Here is a 19,379-nt window from a genome sequence, read left to right as displayed (position 1 = left end):
CAAGTAAAAGAATTCAGAAATCTTTGGATGTTTCTTCCGTGATCTTTGTTTTCCATGGTACGAATTTAGCGAATTCGGCTCTCACTTTCACGAGCAACGATGGCGAGACTCACGGGGTCGTGGAAGACCCTGTTGCCCCTTGCGCTTCTGGGAGGGCAGGGCTTTGCGCAATCATGTCTTGATGCCATCAACGACGGCCAGGTCGACGCCTGTGTCTGCAACGAGCTCGAATACGTCGTCAGCTACGTCGCTTACGTCGCGCTCTCAACATCGCTTACATCCAACTGCGAAGCGCTACCGACTTCGACACTAAAGACTTCAGCATCTTCCTATACCTCGGTTTCGGATCCCTCAGGGAACTCATCATCAGACGCGTATGGGAATGGAGGAACTTTCACAGATAGGGGCAGCTTTGCTCAGGCGACTGCTGGGGGCAACTTCCTGCCCAGGAGACAGCTTCCATCTGGCGCATCGTCATTCGATTTCCGACTACCGTATTACACTATAACGAGGTCCGGAACAGCTTCGGCAACCCCGATTACGGTGTCGAGCTTCAACAACTACACGAGTCTTTTCACAACAAACCCCATCTCGACGGCCCAGACTCTGGTAGTATCGACGCCAACCGCAGCCGCCTCCGACGACCGATCACTCGCTCGTGGCACAATCTGGGTCGCCATTCCGGATGGCAGGATCGACTATCCACCTCCAGTAACATCGACGGTGTACTGGAGTGGGAATGGCTCGCTCTCTGCTCCGTCTACGATCTCGACTATCCCGCCAAAGGCCGAGACTTACATCGTCGCCATCAACAGACCGGCCGATGCCTCTGCGCAGAGCGATTTTCCAGCGCAAAGCAATGCCCCGTCACAGAGCGATCCTCTTCCGCAGAGCAATGTTCCGCAGAGCAATGTACCCCAGAGCAACATTCCTCAGAGCGATATCCCTCAGAGCAATATCCCCCAGAGTGATGCTCCCGCGCAGAGCAATGCTGCGACACCGACCGACGTCACCTTCCCGCAGAGCTATGATCCTGCGCAAAGTGATAGCCCCTTGCCGCAGAGCAATGCGCCCGCGCCGAACGACCCGAGACCTTTCGTCACATCGGTTGTTCAATACTCCGGCTCTGCCTCAGTCAACGGCCCGACGACAGTTAGCATCATTTCTCCGGATGGTGATCAGGCTGGAACAGTTGTGGTGGCAGTGCCCCCGATTGCTTCCGCCGGAGGAGGCTCACCTCCTTCATTCATCACGTCCGTGGTGCCGAACCAGTCGCCGTCTGAACCTGGCCCGGGAGGAAATGGCGTCAGTCAACCCCTTTTCAACATTGGAACCGAGGGTTTGGTGGCTTCTCAGGTCACAACTGAGATTGAGTACACAAACTCTCTGGCTGCGACCGTGACTGTCACCAGAACTCTTGATGCTTTTGTTGCGACTCCCAGCGGAACTCAGCCCGGTACAGTCTTCGTCATCCAAGCGCCCTCGAACGCTGCGAACCCAGGTGCGGGAAGCACAGCGGGTACGGGTCCTGATGGTCAGCCCCTTGAAGCCTCTTTTGCACCCGGCTCAGGAGCAACGGCAAACCCGAACCCAGGAAACCCTGCTGCTAGCAACGATCCTGCACGAGGCCCTGCTGGAACTGGTGCGCCGGGTCCGAACGCTACTGGAGGCAGTGGACCGGGTCAGAACCCCGGCCAATCTGGATTACCGCCATCCGGCCCCCAAGCTTCCCCCGCGGCTACGCCCGGAGGGTCATCTCCTGGAGGCCCAGGTGACGTGGTTCAGCCCGGTCTTTATGTGACTTCTGAGATCCAGTACACAGGGACTCTCCAACTCCCAGGACGTGTAACAATCTCTTCGATTGCTCCGCAAGGGACGGCGTTGGGCACGATCATCGTTGCTGTTCCTCCCGGCCAGGCTTCAAACGGTGGTTCTGCTGGTCCTTCAAATGGCGCCCTTCCGAACAACCAGTCACCGGCCGGTCAGCCAAACAACGCAGACCCAACAGCCTTCTTCAACACCCTGGCCGCACCTGGCGCGACGGGCGCTACCGGCGCTGGCAATGCTGGCTCGGGAGCATCAGCTCCTGTCAACGGCGGAACTCCTGGTGCTCCAGCAGCAACCGACCCTGCAACTGGACAGCCGCTGACAAACCCCGATGTCTTGTCCGCGGCAGCATACATCACATCGACCGTCACTTCCGCTGGCCTTAGTGTGCCGAGAACTACCATCGCGACTATTGCCCCTCAGGACTCCCGGCCAGGAGTGTTCGTTGTTGCGGTCCCGAATAACCCAGTCAATTCTGGAGGGTCAGCTGTTCCTCAGTCCAACGCTCCTGGTGCTCAAGCTCCCGGAGAAACTGTTCTGGCTCAGACTGTTCAGCCACAAGGTGCTGCGTCTTCAGCTGGAGCTCAGCCCAATGTTCCCGACGCTCAGTCCAACGTTCCGGGAGCCCAGTCGAATGTTCCAGGAGCCCAGTCCAACGTTCCTGGGGCTCAGTCTAATGCTCCTGGTGCGCAAGCCCCTGGACAAACTGTTCTGCCTCAGACCATTCAGCCTCAAGGTGGTGCTTCCTCGGCCGGAGCTCAGTCTAATGTTCCCGGTGTGCAGGCTCCCGGGGCAACTGTGCAACCCCAAAGTGTTCAACCTCAAGGAGCTGCTTCTTCAGCTGCGCAGGGTAGTGTACCGGGACAAGCTGGGTCCCAAGGCGGTGTCAATCCCGGTGCGACTGCAGCAACTCCGGGTGCCAACACCGTCCCGGGAGCCGGAGATCCCTTGGCTCAGGGAATTATTACTGTCACCTCTACTGTTTTGTTTACGGGGCCGGGTCAGATCACTGCTCCGACAGCAATCTCTACGATTCCAGCCAACGGTAATAACCCGCCGACTGTTATTCAGGCAATTCCTGATCTCTTCGTAACTGTTACCATCACCGTCACCGCAGCGGACCCGACTCTTCAGCCGACGGCTTTCTCTACGGTGCAACCGACAGGGAACACTCCCGGTACAGTTCTAGTAGCAGCACCGGCTTCATTCGTCACATCACGAGTGCTCTTCACCGGTCCCGGCTCGATCTCAGCGGCCACCCCAATTTCGACGATCTTGCCTCAAGGGACCACGCCAGGAACAATCATCTTGGCGCAACCCTTCGTGAGCGTCACATCATCCAGGCCTGGCAGCACTGCTAGAACCGGACCAGTGGGCACGGTAACAGTTGTGACTACGATCTTCCCGTCCAACGGCCCTGCAACGGTAGTCTTTGCTGAGCCCGACCCGACAGCTCCGCTCTTCGGCTCCTTCGTGACATCTGTTGCGAGTGCCGCGAGTAACATTGCGTCTTCAGCTCTTGTTCCGGTGTCTACTGTCTTGCCACAAGGTTCAGTTCCCGGAACGATCGTGTTGGGACAATCCGCCGCGCAGACACAGCCTGCTCCAGCTAGCAGCGGAGGCGCATCGCCTGCCAACACCCCATCAGGTGCAGGAACATCACCAACGGCGTTGGCCAACTCCATCGCTAATGGTCAGTCCTCACCTGCTGCTGGTGGTTCTCAAGCGGTGTCGTCCCCTGCTGGTGCTGCGACATCGCCACCGGCTTTGGCCAATTCCATTGCTAGTGGCCAGTCCTCGCCTGCCGCTGCTGCTTCGCAAGCTGTGCCATCATCATCTGCTCCGGGTATCCCCAATACGGGCGGACAGGCTGCTTCACCGGGGGCCTCTGCCGTAAGCTCGCAAGTGCCTTTGGACAACTCTCTCGGAATTACTGGACCAACAACTCTTGCCACTGCTACCGTGGACCCCAACGATCCTAACGGCACTCGGGGTGGTAGAGGTCTCGTGACTCGTCTGATCACCTCAGCTGGTGTCACTGGATCCACGACCGTATCTACCATTGTTCCCACGGACCCGCTGCTGGCAATCACAGTTGTGGTCATTGTACCGGCGCTTCAGCAACCTGCCATAACTACTCCGGCTACTTCCATCGGTAGAGGCATCACAACCAGCTTCATTACCTCTTCAGGGGTCACCGGATCAACGACTGTCTCTACCATCACTCCAACGGACCCGCTCCTGCAAATCACAGTTGTGATTATTGTGCCAGCGCTTCTGCAACCTGCGGCAACTACTCCGGCCGTTTCGTCCGCTAATACAGGTGTACAGGGGGCCTTGCAGACATCTCCTGCTCCGGCCCAGTCAGCTACATCAGTCCCAGCAGCGGTGTCATCCTTGCTCGTGGACCCGGCGATTCTATCTTCAGCTAGCTCTGTCCTAGGTCAATCTTTCGTTCCTACTCCGTCGAACTCGTCATTGCCCCAGTCTTCTGCCGTGGCATCTTCTGCGGCTCAGAGTTCCTCAGCTGGCCAGTCCAGTGTGCAGCAGCCATCAACCACTCCCGCGGTTAGCTTGAGCGCTTCTCAACCCATTTCATCCTCGGTGGGAGGCACTCAAGTTGGGTCGTCTAACGCTGCGAGCATCGCTCCTTCAAGCGACCCTGCTCTCGGACAGTCCTTTGTAAGCTCGGCTGGAGTTGGAACTTCATCAGTTGATCCAGCCGCTTCATCGTCTGCATCTGTGGGACCAGGAACGTTTGTTGCTAGCACCCCAGGCTCCAGCGGTGTTGTTTCTGCTACGCCAGGCGTTTCTCAATCCGCATCTGTTGACCCGCAGTCACTGGCATCCTCGTCAGGAGCATCAGCCTCCGGAGCACCTTCGTCAAGCGTTTTCTCGTCAGGGGCTGTTGGCTCTGTTTCGTCTTCGGGCTCTCCCCAAAGCTCGACAGCAGCTCCTGCCGTCTCCTCGTCAACATTCCTGACTACTTCAGGCGGCTCAACCTTCTTGACTACAGTAGTCCAGACTTCAAGTGCTATTCCGGAAAGCCAGGCATTCCAGTCAAGCGGAACTGCGGCGTCCAGCGCAAGTGATCTCGCCTCTGGATCGCAGTCTGCTACTGCAAGCATCTCAGTCTCACAGTCTGAGTTCGCTTCGTCCTCCGGCACTGCCCAAGTATCTCCAAGCATTGGCTCTATCTCTTCAGATCCGGTCGTCTCCAGTCAATCTGCGGCAGAAACCCTCAGCTCCTCCGTGTCGATCTCAGATTTTGATATCTTCAGCTCATCCTCAGCGCAAAGCCAGGCTAGCTCCGTGTCTGACTCTGCATTCTCTAGCGGAACATTCACTCAATCTTCCGCTGCTCTCAGCTCGGAAATTTCATCATTTGCGACCATCTCTGAGAGTGCCAGCCCTGCTTCGTCAACAGGCCTTTTGACGTCCTCCGCTGAAACTCAGTCTGGCTTTACCTCCAGCTCTGAAGCACTCGGAGCTTCGTTCATCTCTACGACTTTGACTTCCCTCATCACATCTGACGGAATCACTTCGGTTTCAACGACTGTCCTTACGACGGCGATTAGTGTTTCCCAGCCTACTGAGACAGCGTCAGGCAACACTTTGTCGCCTAGTGCCTCCTCGGCTCTGAGCTCAACAGATCCAGACTTTGCATCGCTCACGTTGTCTACCGCCAGTTCTGACAGTGCGACTAGCAACTCGGCCACAGATGCTTCAGCGTCCTTGAGCGCGTCAACGGAGACGAGCAGCGCTAGCTTCGAAACATCAGCTTCTGGTGCTTCCTCGTTCACGTTGTCCGACATTACCTCAGCTTCGCTCAGTAGCGAGGCCACTATTTCTGGAAGCACAGCCTCGGCCTCGGCCTCTGATACAGACACTGCCCTGTCGAACGTTTTCACCAGCGCTTCGTCTTCAGAATCTGTGGTCATCACCGCTAGCACCGACTCTGCGGGCTCGTCAGCCACCACCTTCAGCTACACAGTCACCCCTGAGAGTGTCACCACAGACTCGGCGTCGAGCCTGTCTTCGGCCTTCTCCGATTCGAGCTCATTCGGCAGTGTCAGCGCCAGTGAGACAAACAGCGCCAGCACAACTGATACTTTCAGCGATGTCTTCCAGTCCACAGCCAGCACAGATTCGGCGTCCTCTGAGATTACCGGTTCCGCTAGTGATAGCTTCACCAGCTTCGCTACATCTTCTGACCCTGCCAGTGCTACCAGCACCAGCGCTTTCACATCCGACCCTACGTCTTCATTTGGATCAACGTCAGTGGAGGAGGCTTCGTTCATCACAACCAGTGACGGGACCTCGACCTTCGTCACTTCTGTCTCGATCTCGAGCCCCACGACTCAGTCATTCTCGGATGAGACATCAAGCGCTTTCTCAACGGAGTCATCCATCTCGGCGTCAGACCTGAGCTCATCCGCTTTCACCACCGACTCGGCCTCTACTAACTCTGTGTCTGATCTTACTTCTGGCTCTTTCAGCTCCGAGTTCTCCTCAATCACCCCTACATCGCTGTCTTCTGTCTCGGGCGAGTCCGCGTCTTCCGTCTCACTCACCGACTCTTCGGCGCTAGGCCAATCCCTCGTGTCCACTTCGAGTGACGAGACAGGTTCGGCAACTCAGTCCACGGCACAGACATCGGCATCATTCACCTTGCCGACATTGACGTCCGTCACTGACTCTGCGTCTCTCTCCGAATCCGACACGGCCTCCAGCTTCGTGACGCCTACGGTCTCGTCAGAGAGCACCATCAGCACCGACTCGGACTCGTTGATTAGCACCACTTCTGGACTTTCCACCACCGATAGTGTTTCGACTGCGTCGGGCCTGTCGACTGACAGCTTCTCGTCCGCATCGGCCCTTACATCTCAGTCTGAGTCTGCTTCGTCCGCAAGCGAGTCCGGATCAACTTCGCTGGACCTTGACACGTTGATTAGCACGACAAACTCGGCTGAGTCAACGATCTCCAGCGGCACAGAGACTCCATCGACCTTGAGCTCTGCTTTCACAACGGAGTCTACGGATTCCGCACTCTCAAGCAGCACGGAATCGGCCTCTGGGGTCACCTCGGATCTCACAACGGCATCCACTGAATCTGGTCTGTCCACAGCATCAACTGAGTCCGGTTTCTCAACAGCATCGACGGAATCTGGCTTATCCACAGCGTCAACTGAATCGGGAGTCTCACAGACTTCCACAGCTTCAGACCCCACCATTACCATTAGCTTCATCACATCATTGGAGACTACAGACTCGGCTGGTTTCCAGTCATTCACCACCTTCACGACCAGCTCAGAAGTGAGCATCTCGGCAGACTCATCCGCCGCGACTATTTCGAGTGATACCGAGAGCACGTCTTTCACGTCGTTCTCTTCCGCCTCTGAGACTGACTCAGTCACCTCTCTTTCTTCCGACAGCGCGCTGAGCTCCTTCACGGATAGCAGCTCATTCTCGGTGGAGACCACCTCTGGCAACACTGTGTCCAGTGAAGACATCTCTAGCGACACGGCCTCCACCCAGTCTGCCGTGTCGACAGACAGCACTTCATCTGATTCTCTCCAGGACAGATCTCTGGAGTCAACATCCACGGACAGCGGTACCGAGTCGACTCTGTCTATTTCAACCGCTTCTGGTGAGAGTTCAATCAGCTCGAGCGATGCTACCACGACATCCGGTTTCACGTCTAGCGAGACTGAATCTTTCTCCACTCTGCCTAGTGCTTCCCCAGGCGCCACCACGAGTCTCTCATCAGTTGAGACGGGCACCACATCCAGCTTTTCTGCATCTGAGTCGGACATTACTTCAACGAGCCTGGACCCGTCGACCGGTTCCACCACGCTGGCAAGCGAGACTATCAGTTCCGCAACCAGCCTGGAGCTCGACAGTCTGTCGTCCTCGACCGACTCTTTGTCTACTGGCTCTGTGAGCAGCGGCGATAGCACGATCTCCTCATTTACAGACTCAGCCTCCACAGACTCAGCCTCGGCAGAAACCTCGTTCAGCTTGACGACATCGACTTTCGAGTCTTCAGGGTCCTTGACTGAGTCGGTCTTCACTCTTACCCCTAGCACAACGAGCAACTCGTTCAGCTCAGAGTCAATCGCCTCTGAGTCGAGTGACAGCTTGACTAGCGACAGCGCTTCAATCACCGGTACCTCGGCGACATTGACTGTCTCAAGTGAGACCGATACTACACTATTCGACAGCTTCTCTCCCACTTCGACGCTCTCTGGCGAGAGCACGGCATCCACTGGAGACAGCACCTCGACTGAGAGCTTCTCAACAGAGAGTGCGTCGACGGACAGTATCTCGACGGCTAGCATCTCAACCGACAGCATTTCCACCGATAGCGCTTCGACTGCTAGTATCTCTACCGACTCTATCTCCACAGATAGCATCTCGACCGCTAGCATTTCGACGGATTCTATCACAACAGATAGTGCCTCAACTGACAGCTTCTCAACCGCCAGCGTTTCGACCGAATCCATCTCCACTGACAGTGTTGCCACGGACAGTCTCATCACTGCAAGTGTATCGACGGATAGCATTTCTTCCGACACTATTACAGCGAGTGCCACTTTCTCAACCGACACTGCTTCCACCGATAGCATCTCTACGGACAGCGCCTCTACGGATAGCATTTCCTCCGACACTATTACAGCGAGTGCCACCTTCTCAACTGACTCTGCATCCACCGATAGCATCTCTACGGACAGTGTCTCCACGGATAGCATCGATCCCCAGAGCCTTGTTTCCACTGATTCTGCTTCATCCGACAGCAGCGCAACCGGCTTGACGACTCTCAGCGATGCTACTAGCACGACGGACTTTAGCGTGTCTCTCTCAACGGACTCCGTGACGAGCGCTTCGGACACTAGCGGTCTAACCACTGGAACTGAGTCGACAGACTCAATAACGACTGCATCGGAGACTAGCGCGTTTACCACTGGAACCGAATCGACAGACTCAGTAACAAGCGCCTCGGACACAGCCAGCGGGCTGACTACTGGCACAGAGTCGACAGACTCGATTACGACCGCATCAGAAACCAGCGCTCTCACGACTGAAAGTGCGTCCACGGACTCGCTTTCTTCCTTGAGCGCGGCCACAAGTGACTCCAGCCAGTCAGTCGAGAGCCAGATCTTCCAGACCGTATCCTCTGATAGCACCGCGTCGGCGTCGACCGCGACAGAGTCGACTCTGTCCGACATCACAGCATCAGAGAGCACGGTGTCAGAAAGCACGGCAACCGACAGCGCCTCAACTCAGAGCACGTTCTCTGACAGCATTACGACCGGCAGCACTGCAACGGCCAGCACTACCAGCGAGACTGGAATCACTTCCAGCAGCGAGAGTGTCTTGACTGATGCTTTCACAACTGAGAGCACCGCAACGGACAGCACTGCTACAGAGAGCATCACTTCTCAGAGCACGGCATCAGACAGCGCCATCACTCAGAGTCTGTCGACAGAGAGCACCGGCACAGACAGCACAGCCAGCGAGACTGGAGTAACTTCCAGCAGCGAGAGTGTGCTGACCGATGCTTTCACAACTGAAAGTACGGCGACCGATAGCATCTCAACTTTGAGCACGGAAACTCAGAGCACAGCTACCGACAGTTCGGCAACCGACAGCATCTCAACACAGAGCACCGCCTCAGAGAGCACGGCTACCGACAGCTCCGCAACTGACATTTCAACGCAGAGCACTGCCACAGAGAGCACCGCGACCGAGTCCGGAGCTTCCACTAGTAGCGAGTCAGTTCTCACTGATTCTCTCATCACTTCCGCGACCGAAAGCATCTCGACTCAGAGCACAGGATCGGATAGCACAGCAACTGAAACTGGAGTGTCCTCCAGCAGCGAGTCGGTCTTCACTGATTCTCTCATTACTTCAGCAACCGATAGCATCTCTTCACAGAGCACCGCCACAGATAGGACTGCTTCTGAGACTGGCGTGTCTTCCTCCAGCGAGTCTGTTCTCACCGATGCTTTCACAACTTCAGCTAGTGAGAGCACGGCAAGTGACAGCACGGCATCAGGAATCACAGCAACGGACAGCATTTCAACAGACAGTACAGCTACAGATAGTACAGCAAGTGAGACTGGAGCCTCGTCAAGCAGTGAGACGGTTCTTAGCGACGCCTTCACCACCTCAACTCAGGACTCGACATCCTTGTCGGAAAGCATCAGCGCTACGGTTATCACTTCTGATGGTATCACAACCACGCTGTCAGATCTTACCACTGCCTCCACAGACAGTGCCGCGTCAGACAGCTCCTTGTCAACAACTACCGACGCTTCTCAGACGGGCTCAGATATCTCCACCGCTAGCGAGAGCACTGCATCTGGAGCCACGTCCTCAGACGCCACGGCCACATCATCGGGAGACATTCTGTCTGATATTCTCTCGCTCAGCTCCACTGATTCTGCGTCTTCGGCCAGCACTGCGTCAATCACAGACGGGGAGTCAACGACTCAGCCAACCATCAGCGCTACGGAGTCGGACCTCACAGCATCATCGACAGGAATTACCTCATCTGACGACCTTTCCACCGCGTCGACTGATTCATCTACTGGAGTTACCTCGGCCTTCTCAACAGACTCAGAAACAGCGACCGCATCGGACGCTAGTATCTCGTCTTCAGAGACTGCCTTGTCAAACGCATTCTCATCTCCCACAAGCGACTCCGAGACTGCTTCCACCACGCAGGATACTTCTTCGGCATTCACAGGAACGACATTGTCAGACGGCCTTTCAATCACCGCCACGGATTCGACAACCCAGGTTAGCTCAACTGTCTCTTCCGATGGAGAGACAGCCACCACCTCGGATGCCAGCATCTCCTCGTCAGAGACTGTCTTGTCGGATGGCTTCTCTTCGACTACAGGTGATGCATCGACTGCGTCTGATGTCTCTTCGACAGCGTCGGATCCAACGGGCGAGAGCGCTACTCTCTCAGACACGCTCATCACCAGCGCTCCTTCAACTTCGGATACAGCCACCGCCAGCACTGCCGCTTCCTCGGACGACACCAGCTTGCTATCGGATGTGGTATCATCTACTGACAGTCTGACGACGGATGGCGCAAGCTCCACGGAAGCCTCGGCGTCTTCCACGGACACCGTCACTTCCGCCGATGCTACGGCCACGGATAGCTCCAGTGTCCTTTCAGACCCAACCGCCTCATCTGATACTTTGACTTCATTGTCGGCTACCTCCTCAGATGACGCGCTATCCAACGTCCTTTCATCTACTGACGCTACTGCCACGTCGGACAGCAGCGCATCAGACACTGCTTCGGCATCTGACTCCGGCATCACCAGTCCGGCATCCCTCTCTGAGACGGACACGGCTTCCATCACTTCAGATGCTACTGGCGTTACTTCTTTGGATTCCGATCTCTCAACGCAAGCCACCTCTAAGGACTTAATAACTGGCTTGTCTACCGACTCGGCTAGTGAAACATCTGCCACTGGAGCCACGTCCATCACCGATCCCGCTTCGTCTGCTACCGGCGACCTTTCTATCGATCCTGATCTGCTCACCCAGGACAGCTCTACGGATTCTCTCACGGCATCTACGACCGATCCAGCTAGTGACACAGCATCAACCGATGTTTCATCTGCCACTGACATTACGTCTGCCACTGACATTACGTCTGCCACTGACATTACGTCTGCCACTGACATTACGTCTGCCACTGACATTACGTCTGCCACTGATAGTGCTTCTACTACCGACAGTGCTTCTGCCACTGATAGTGCTTCTGCTACCGATAGTGCTTCTGCTACCGACAGTGCTTCTGCCACCGATGTTGCATCTTCCGCAACTGGTAGCATTTCCGTGGATCCTGATCTCCAGAGCCTCACCTCAACCGGTGGAGTTACGTCCTCTGAGAGCGGCGCGACAGCAGACCCGACTTCCTCCGCATCTCTCACCGACAGCGCCATCTCGGCCACCGGCACGTCGCAGACTGACAGTCTGTCGACTCAAGCCAGCACGACAGATGATTCTCTATCATCATTGACTAGCGCGTTGAGCGATGCTCTCACGTCATCAGAGTCAACGGCGTCGGTGTCGGCCAGCGCGACAGATTCAGCCAGCTTGACGGACCCGGCGAGCGCAACGGACTCGGCCAGTGCTACCGACTCAGACACGGCCTTGCCGGCTAGTTTGACGTCGAGTGGTGCAGCTTCGGTTACGAGCTCAGCGGGCGAGAGCAACACGGATATCTCAGTCTCGGCTACTGAGACTTCATCGGCCTCATTGACAACTTCAGAAGACGCTACCAGCTCCCTGGAAACAGCATCGGTTACGGGAACTGCCTCAGCGACGAGCTCAGCTGACGAGGACATTCTATCCTCACTTCTCAGCTCAACAGCATCTGATTCAGTCACATCGTCGGACACAGGAGCCTCAGCTACGACAGATAGCACAGCATCCCTGACGACCGCGGAATCTTCCAACGACTTGTCGTCTGTGCTGAGCTCTACTTCGTCGCCCACGGCCACTCTTCCCGTCGACACCCAGATTCTGCAGAGCACCACGTCCTCTTCCACTGGTTTGGCATCATCAGAGAGCGCGGCCGCATCTTCGGCTAGCTCTGCAGCCAGCGAGGCGTCCTCATCTCAAGCAGAGTCGGCCTCCAGCTCCCAGGGTGCCAGCAGCATCGCTTCTTCGGCAACCACAAGCGGTCCATCAGCCACCACTGCGCTCTTTGACACAATCTCGATTCCTTACACTGGATCAATCGGCGCTTCTGGCACTATCCCACTTACCACCTTCCTACCGACAGGTACAGGACGTGGAACAGTTGTGGTGGGCACCAACCCTGCAGCCTTCGTGACGTCGACTGTCAGCGCCGGTATATCGTTGAACGCAGCGGTAGAAATCGCAAGTCTTGTGACGGTCTCAATTATTGCCCCTATTGGAACCTTGCCTGGAGTTTTCATCGTGTCGCCTGTACTCAGGGCACGCTTCCTGACCACCACGGTTCGGTACACGCCTACTGCAGGAGAGCAGATCACCGCACCGACGGTCCTGACATCGCTTGATCCCTCAGGAACTGCTCCGGGAATAATTGTCATTGCTGCCCCTGAGTCTTTCTTCTCAACGACGGATGCCGCTACATCGGCTGCTACGACAGATCCATCAGTCAGTGACGCCAGCACCGACGCATCAGCGTTGCCCTCGTCTTTGCCTGCGACAGCCACTCAGACGGCATCAACCTCACTGGATCTGGACATTCTTTCCTCAACTTCTGCAAACTCCCCAACTTCTGCCTCGGCCTCAGAAGACCCAACGGCTACCTCGTCAGGCTCAACTGGCGAGAGCTCGTTAGTCGCTACACCGACATCGGATGCCACGGGAACTGGCTCCGATCCTTCTTCGGCTACAGCCTCTGGAGACGCATCCACATCCTCGGGCGCTCTTCCCGCTAGTCTCACGAGCCTCTTGTCGTCTGCCACTGATGTTGCCTCAGAGACCCAAGCTACTACAGGTCCTGCCTCCTCAGTTGCCTCGCCTTCAGCTTCAATCAGCCTGGACGACGACTTGACCTCCAGCACCGCCTTCTCTAGCGCTTCGAACCCTGCGACCGACTCATCCATCATCGCCAGCAGCTCAACAGACTCTGCACTTGGTCAAGAGACCGTAAGCTCATCTGCGGGCGCTACCACGTCCAACGGGGGTTCCTCGGCAGGCTTGACAAGCAACGTTTCACCGACAGCTTCCGTGTCCGGTGATCCCACTGAAGCCACGCCTGGTAGCACGTCTATTCCCGAGACTTCGGTCGCATCAACCGCCTCGGCCGGCGCTACGAGCGAGGCTTCTCAGGCATCAAGCGGTAGCAGTGCTCAAGATACCGCTGCTCAGTCAAGCACCGATCCTCTGGGTGCCACCCTGCTGCCAACGTCGTCTGGCGCAGGTTCATCACCAGTTGCTTCAGCAGATGCGTCCAGCACTTCGGCAGAGGTCACAAGCCAAGACACCGTCAGCTCTGTTGCAACCACTGCCGCCACAGGTGCGCAGTCCGCGAGCGCTTCAAGCCTCGCTGGAACCTCTACCGAGCCCGCTGTCAGTGCAAGCAGCGCACAAGATACCTCGGTTTCGGTATCTGCTAGTGCGACAGAAGTCATCTCCCAGACAAGCGCAGCCAGCTCTGCGGTCTCATCGAGCGCAGCCGCTTCAACCGCTTCAGAAAGTGTCGACGATCAGATCTTCAGCTCCACGGCTATCTCGTCCGGTGGTCCCATCTCTTCAACGGCAACTGCCACTTCCGCCTCGGTCGATCCTCAAAGCCTTACGGCATCGGCAAGCTCATCGGAGGGCAGTCTCATCCCGTCAAGCACGCAGGCCACTGTGGGATCGGGTACGAGCACGTCGCCGGCCATTGAGTCAACTAGCTCCCAGGAGTCTGTCATTCAGTCCAGCTCAGCTGAACCTACGGTCGCATCTTCCCTTGGTGCTAGCTCCAGCGCGATCCAGTCTGCATCCTCAGAGATCGCAAGCTCTTCAGCCGCGCTGTCCAGCGCAGCCGCATCATCTGCTCAAGCCAGCTCCTCCTCAAGCGAGCTCGTGGAGTCAAACATCTTGGGCTCCTCGCAGCAGTCGACAGCCGTCGCTTCTACTTCAAGCAACGGTGCCACCTCTGCGTCCAGCCCGGCGGCATCTAGCATAGAGCCATCCGCTTCGGCCACATCAGCCGCGGTCTCCTCGGCCATCCCGTCTTCCACCATTCCGGCATCCAGCACCCCGGCTTCAATTAGCTCCTCCGTCTTCTCAACATCCCAAGAGCTTGACACCATCATCCCCAGTTCGACAGCTGCTGTATCAAGCTCACAGGCTGCGGCATCAAGCTCTGTGGCTGCAAGCTCCTCGGCCGCCAACTCTGCCCAGAGTTCTGCTGCTTCCAGCTTGTCTTCGTCAAACGCTGCAGTCTCAAGCTCTGCTATTTCGAGCGCACCAGCTACTTCATCAGAAACAGGTCTCGACAACATTCTGTCCTCGTCAAGCTTGGCCGGTGCTTCAAGCTCCGCTGCTGTCTCTTCTGCACAGGTTTCCTTGTCACCTGCAGTTTCGGCCAGCGCAACTCCCTCGGGCGTCTCTTCAGTCTTGTCGTCAGCTAGCTCTGCAGCCGCTTCTTCAGCAGCCGCATCAGCTGCCTCGTCTGTTGTCTCATCGAGCATCGCATCCAGCAACGCGGCAAGTGCTCAGGCAAGCAGCTCTGCAGCCAATCCTTCAAGCAGTCTCACCGGCCTTGACAACATCTTGTCTAGTTCCTCGACTGCTGCCCCCGCAGTTTCGTCTAGTTCAGCTGCCGCATCAGCATCTCAGTCTTCCTCAGCGGCTGCTTCCTCTGCGGCGGCTTCCTCTGCGGCATCATCTGCACCCGCAAGCAGCGCAGCTGCCAGCTCATCAGCCATCTCGTCGGCTGTATCGTCAGCAATCTCGTCAGCTGCAGCTTCAGCCAGCAGCTCTGCTGTCAATCCTTCAAGTAGCATCTCCGGCCTAGACAACATCTTGTCTAGTTCCTCAACCGCCGCCCTCGCACCTTCATCCACCGCTGCCTCGCCAGTGGCCTCATCCTCATCTCCCGCTGCACAAACGAGCAGCGCAGCAGCAAGTGCGTCGGCCAGCGCCGCAGCTGCCTCATCAGCAGCGTCAGCAGCGGTGTCTTCAGCTAGCAGATCAAGCAGTTCAGCCGTTGCTCAAGCCAGCAGTTCAGCTGCCAACCCTTCGAGTAGCCTCTCAGGCCTTGACAACGTCTTGGCCAGCTCGACTACTTCTTCTGTCCGATCATCATCTGCGCCTGCCTCGGCAGCGGCATCTTCTTCAGCTCAGCCCGCAGCTGCCTCAAGCTCCGCAGCTGCATCATCCGCAGCAGCACCAGCAGCTTCATCATCCTCGGCGGTGCGGTCCTCCTCTGCAGCCGCAGCTCAAAGTAGTTCTGCATCACCGTCGGTCAACGCGGCCTACGTCACATCGCAGGTGTTCAGCGCCGGTATCACCGCCCCTACGACTATATCCACTGTCGCGCCGCAGGGAAGTGCCGCTGGTACATATATCGTGGCCCAGCCAGCGCTTTTCGTCACCTCTCAGGTGTTTAGTGCTGGCATCACCGCCCCTACGACCGTCGCAACTGTCGCGCCGCAGGGCACTGCTGCTGGTACATATGTTGTGGCCCAGCCCGCGCTGTTCGTCACATCACAGGTTTTCAGCGCTGGTCTCACTGCTACCTCAACAATCTCGACCATTGCGCCACAGGGTACCGCTCCTGGCACTTACATCGTGGCCCAGCCTGCTCTCTTCGTCACCTCTCGGGTGATTAGCGCTGGTATCACCGCTCCCTCGACAATCTCAACTATCGCGCCGCAGGGCAGTGCCGCTGGCACGTATGTCGTAGTCCAACCTGCGGTCTTCGTCACTTCTCAGGTTCTCTACACTGGAGGTGACCCAGCTGTGACCGCTCCAACCGCAATCTCGACGATTGCGCCCTCTGGAACGGCACCGGGCACTGTGATCGTCGCCTCTCCTGGATCGTACGTCACCTCACGAGTTCTGTACACTGGAACGAATACAGCAGTCACAGGACCAACTCGAATCTCAACCATCCTTCCGTCAGGATCAGTGGCTGGAACAATCATTGAGGCCGATCCTGCTTCGTACATCACCACGACAGTGCAGTACAGCGGCCCGAGTACTCTGACTGGTCCCGTTGCAATTTCCACCATCGCCCCTACTGGAGTCGGCGCTCCTGGAACGATCATTGTTGCGACACCAGCAGCAGTCTTCGTGACCTCTCAAGTGCCGTACGGTGGTACAGTTGCTCTTACGGCGCCGACAACAATCGCGACCATAGCTCCTAGCGGAACGAACCCGGGCACATACCTCGTTGCTAGCCAAGCCCTTCTCTTTGTCACTTCTCAAGTGGCATACAGCGGCACAGCTGCCATCACAGCGCCTACAACGATAGCAACGATTCCACCTATCGGCACTAATGCCGGCACTTACATCGTGGCGACTCAGGCAGCCCTATTTGCTACTTCTCAGGTCGCCTATAGCGGTACAGCAGCTATCACAGCTCCCACCACGATCTCGACCATTGCTCCGGTTGGCACCAACGCAGGAACATATATCGTGGCGAACCCGGCCCTATTTATCACTTCTCAGGTGGCGTATAGTGGCACAGCCCCCATCACAGCGCCTACAACGATAGCAACTATTCCACCAGTCGGCACTAATGCAGGCACTTACATTGTGGCGACCCAGGCAGCCCTTTTCGTCACTTCGCAGGTTGCGTACAGTGGCACGGCAGCTATCACAGCTCCAACCACGATCTCGACAGTTGCTCCGGTTGGCACGAACGCAGGCACCTACATTGTCGCCAACCCGGCTCTCTTCGTTACTTCCCAGGTTGCCTACACAGGTACGGCTGCGATCACAGCACCAACTACCATCTCAACAATCGCGCCTGTGGGTACGAACGCAGGCACTTACGTGGTTGCTGCTCGTTTCATCACTTCTGCGGTGGTATACAGCGGCTCAAGCTCGATCACTGGCCCTGTCCCAGTTGCAACTGTCCAACCAAGCGGCACGGCTCCGGGAGTTGTCGTGGTTGCTTATCCGGCTTTGTTCGTCACGTCAACTCAGGCGTACTCAGGAACTGTGCCGATCACAGGCCCAACAACTATCACGACGATTGCTCAGCAAGGCACTGTTCCAGCCACCGTGGTCGTGGCAACTCCGGCCCAGCAGGCCTCTTACGTCACTTCAACTCTCTTCCTCACGGCAGCTAACGCTGCCTCAACGACAATCACAACAATTTCACCGGCAGGTACTGCACCTGGTACAGTCGTCGTCGGTCTTCCGGCTCTCTTCGTGACGGTCGTCGGTCCATACAGTGGCACTGCCACACCGACAGGCTCCACAACAGTTTCCATTGTCCAGCCATCAGGAACCGCGCCGGGCACTGTGTATGTCCAAACGCCTACGTCGGCATCTGCAGTGGCAGCATCAAGCACACCTGTTCTCGGCCAAAGCTTAGTAGCCAGCTCAACAGCAGCCGCTGCTGCTTCATCCAGTAGTCTGTCCACTCTGGTTACCAGAGCGGCTACTTCTTCTTCCTCGTCTGCCGCTGCATTGGGTCAGTCATTGGTAGCTTCATCTTCAGCAGCCGCGGCCGCCTCCTCTGCAAGATCATCAACAAGCTCTGCAGCGGCGGTGGTGGCGTCATCGTCCTCTTCAGCACTATCTGCAAGAGCTGTGTCTTCGTCTCTGTCAAGCTCCGCTGCCGCTGTGTCTTCGTCAAGTAGAGCCGCAGGCAGTAGCAGCAGCAGTAGCTCCAGCATCAGATCTACGTCTACCTCATCAATCAGTCGATCGGTAGCGTCAGCCACAGCGGGAGCCGCATTCTCTTGCCCCACAACTGGATACTTAGTTCAAAGCGGCAGCAGTGTGACCTTGTACTCTATCAACCTTGCCAATGGTGCTCAGACAGTAGTCACAAGCAACCTCGGCGGCGACAACACTCGCAACATCAACGCCCTTGGTTACAACTCTCGAGAAGATTACATGTACGCCATTTCTCAGCCCAACACCGGAACGAGCGACTACCGCGTCATCCGTATCCTTGGCAACGGCAACACGACAACAGTGTCCACATTTACTCAGGCATCTAAGCTGTACAACGCTGCCTTCAACACCGGAGATGTCGACCAAAATGGTCAGTACTGGATCTCAACCAGCGGTATCGACTGGTACCAGTACGACTTCTTGCCTGGTTCGGCCACGTACGGAAGACTGGTTGGATCAGGACTGGTTGACGGCGGAGCCGATGGGTACACCGTGGGAGACTGGAGTGTTGTTCCTGGATCCGGAGGTGGAGATCTTTGGACAATCGGTGTCAAGAACTTCAACTGCGTCCTCATGAGATGGAGCCGCACCACCAAGGACTGGACCATCGGACAGAGCCTGGGCGCTTTGACCGGTGTCACATCCGGAACCGCACCATTCTGGGGTGCTACCTACGCTACGACTGACGGATACCTCTACGCCGTTGAGAACAACTCCGGACAGGTCTGGAGAATCGACGTCGACGGATCATCTCCTCCGGTTCAACAAACGAGCGTACCGTCTACGAGCAGGAACGATGGAGCCAGATGTTTGGATTCAGGAAGCGTCTAAGGATTTATGATAACATGTCTAGTTTGATTTCTTTTGTACTCGACTCCACTTCGTGGAAGTCCTCCACTCCGGCAGAATACTTGACTGCCATTGAACATTAAAACATTAGTCGTAATCATAATAGTAATACCATTTTCAGTTCAATTCTCTTCACCATCAAACACGTGTGCACTGACGTGAAATAACTTGGTAGCGCGGCTGTTTTAGGAAAGAGACCAATTCAAGTTGGGCATTTTGAATAGCTCCATTTAGTAGGACGATTGATCCAGGATACGTGACGTTTAATATGGCCCGTAGGGTCAATAAATAATTGGGTGGAAGTGCATGGAAAGCTGCATGGAAGTGAC

At 56.5% G+C, this 19,379-nt stretch overlaps 1 protein-coding gene across 1 annotated transcript; it reads left to right on the top strand.

Annotated features, from left to right (window-relative positions):
* Nucleotides 1-99: 99 nt before the first annotated feature.
* Nucleotides 100-19,032, top strand: GCG54_00009019 (uncharacterized protein; the record flags this gene model as incomplete). The annotated part of the gene is made up of 1 exon (XM_045408972.1): nt 100-19,032. The coding sequence occupies one exon, from the start codon at nt 100-102 to the stop codon at nt 19,030-19,032; it is 18,933 nt and encodes a 6,310-aa protein (XP_045256217.1).
* Nucleotides 19,033-19,379: the final 347 nt, after the last annotated feature.

The sequence above is a fragment of the Colletotrichum gloeosporioides genome (assembly GCF_011800055.1).
Source record: "Colletotrichum gloeosporioides strain Lc1 chromosome Unknown consensus_117, whole genome shotgun sequence".
NCBI lineage: Eukaryota > Fungi > Ascomycota > Sordariomycetes > Glomerellales > Glomerellaceae > Colletotrichum > Colletotrichum gloeosporioides.
This window is presented reverse-complemented; position numbering and strand designations above follow the sequence as displayed.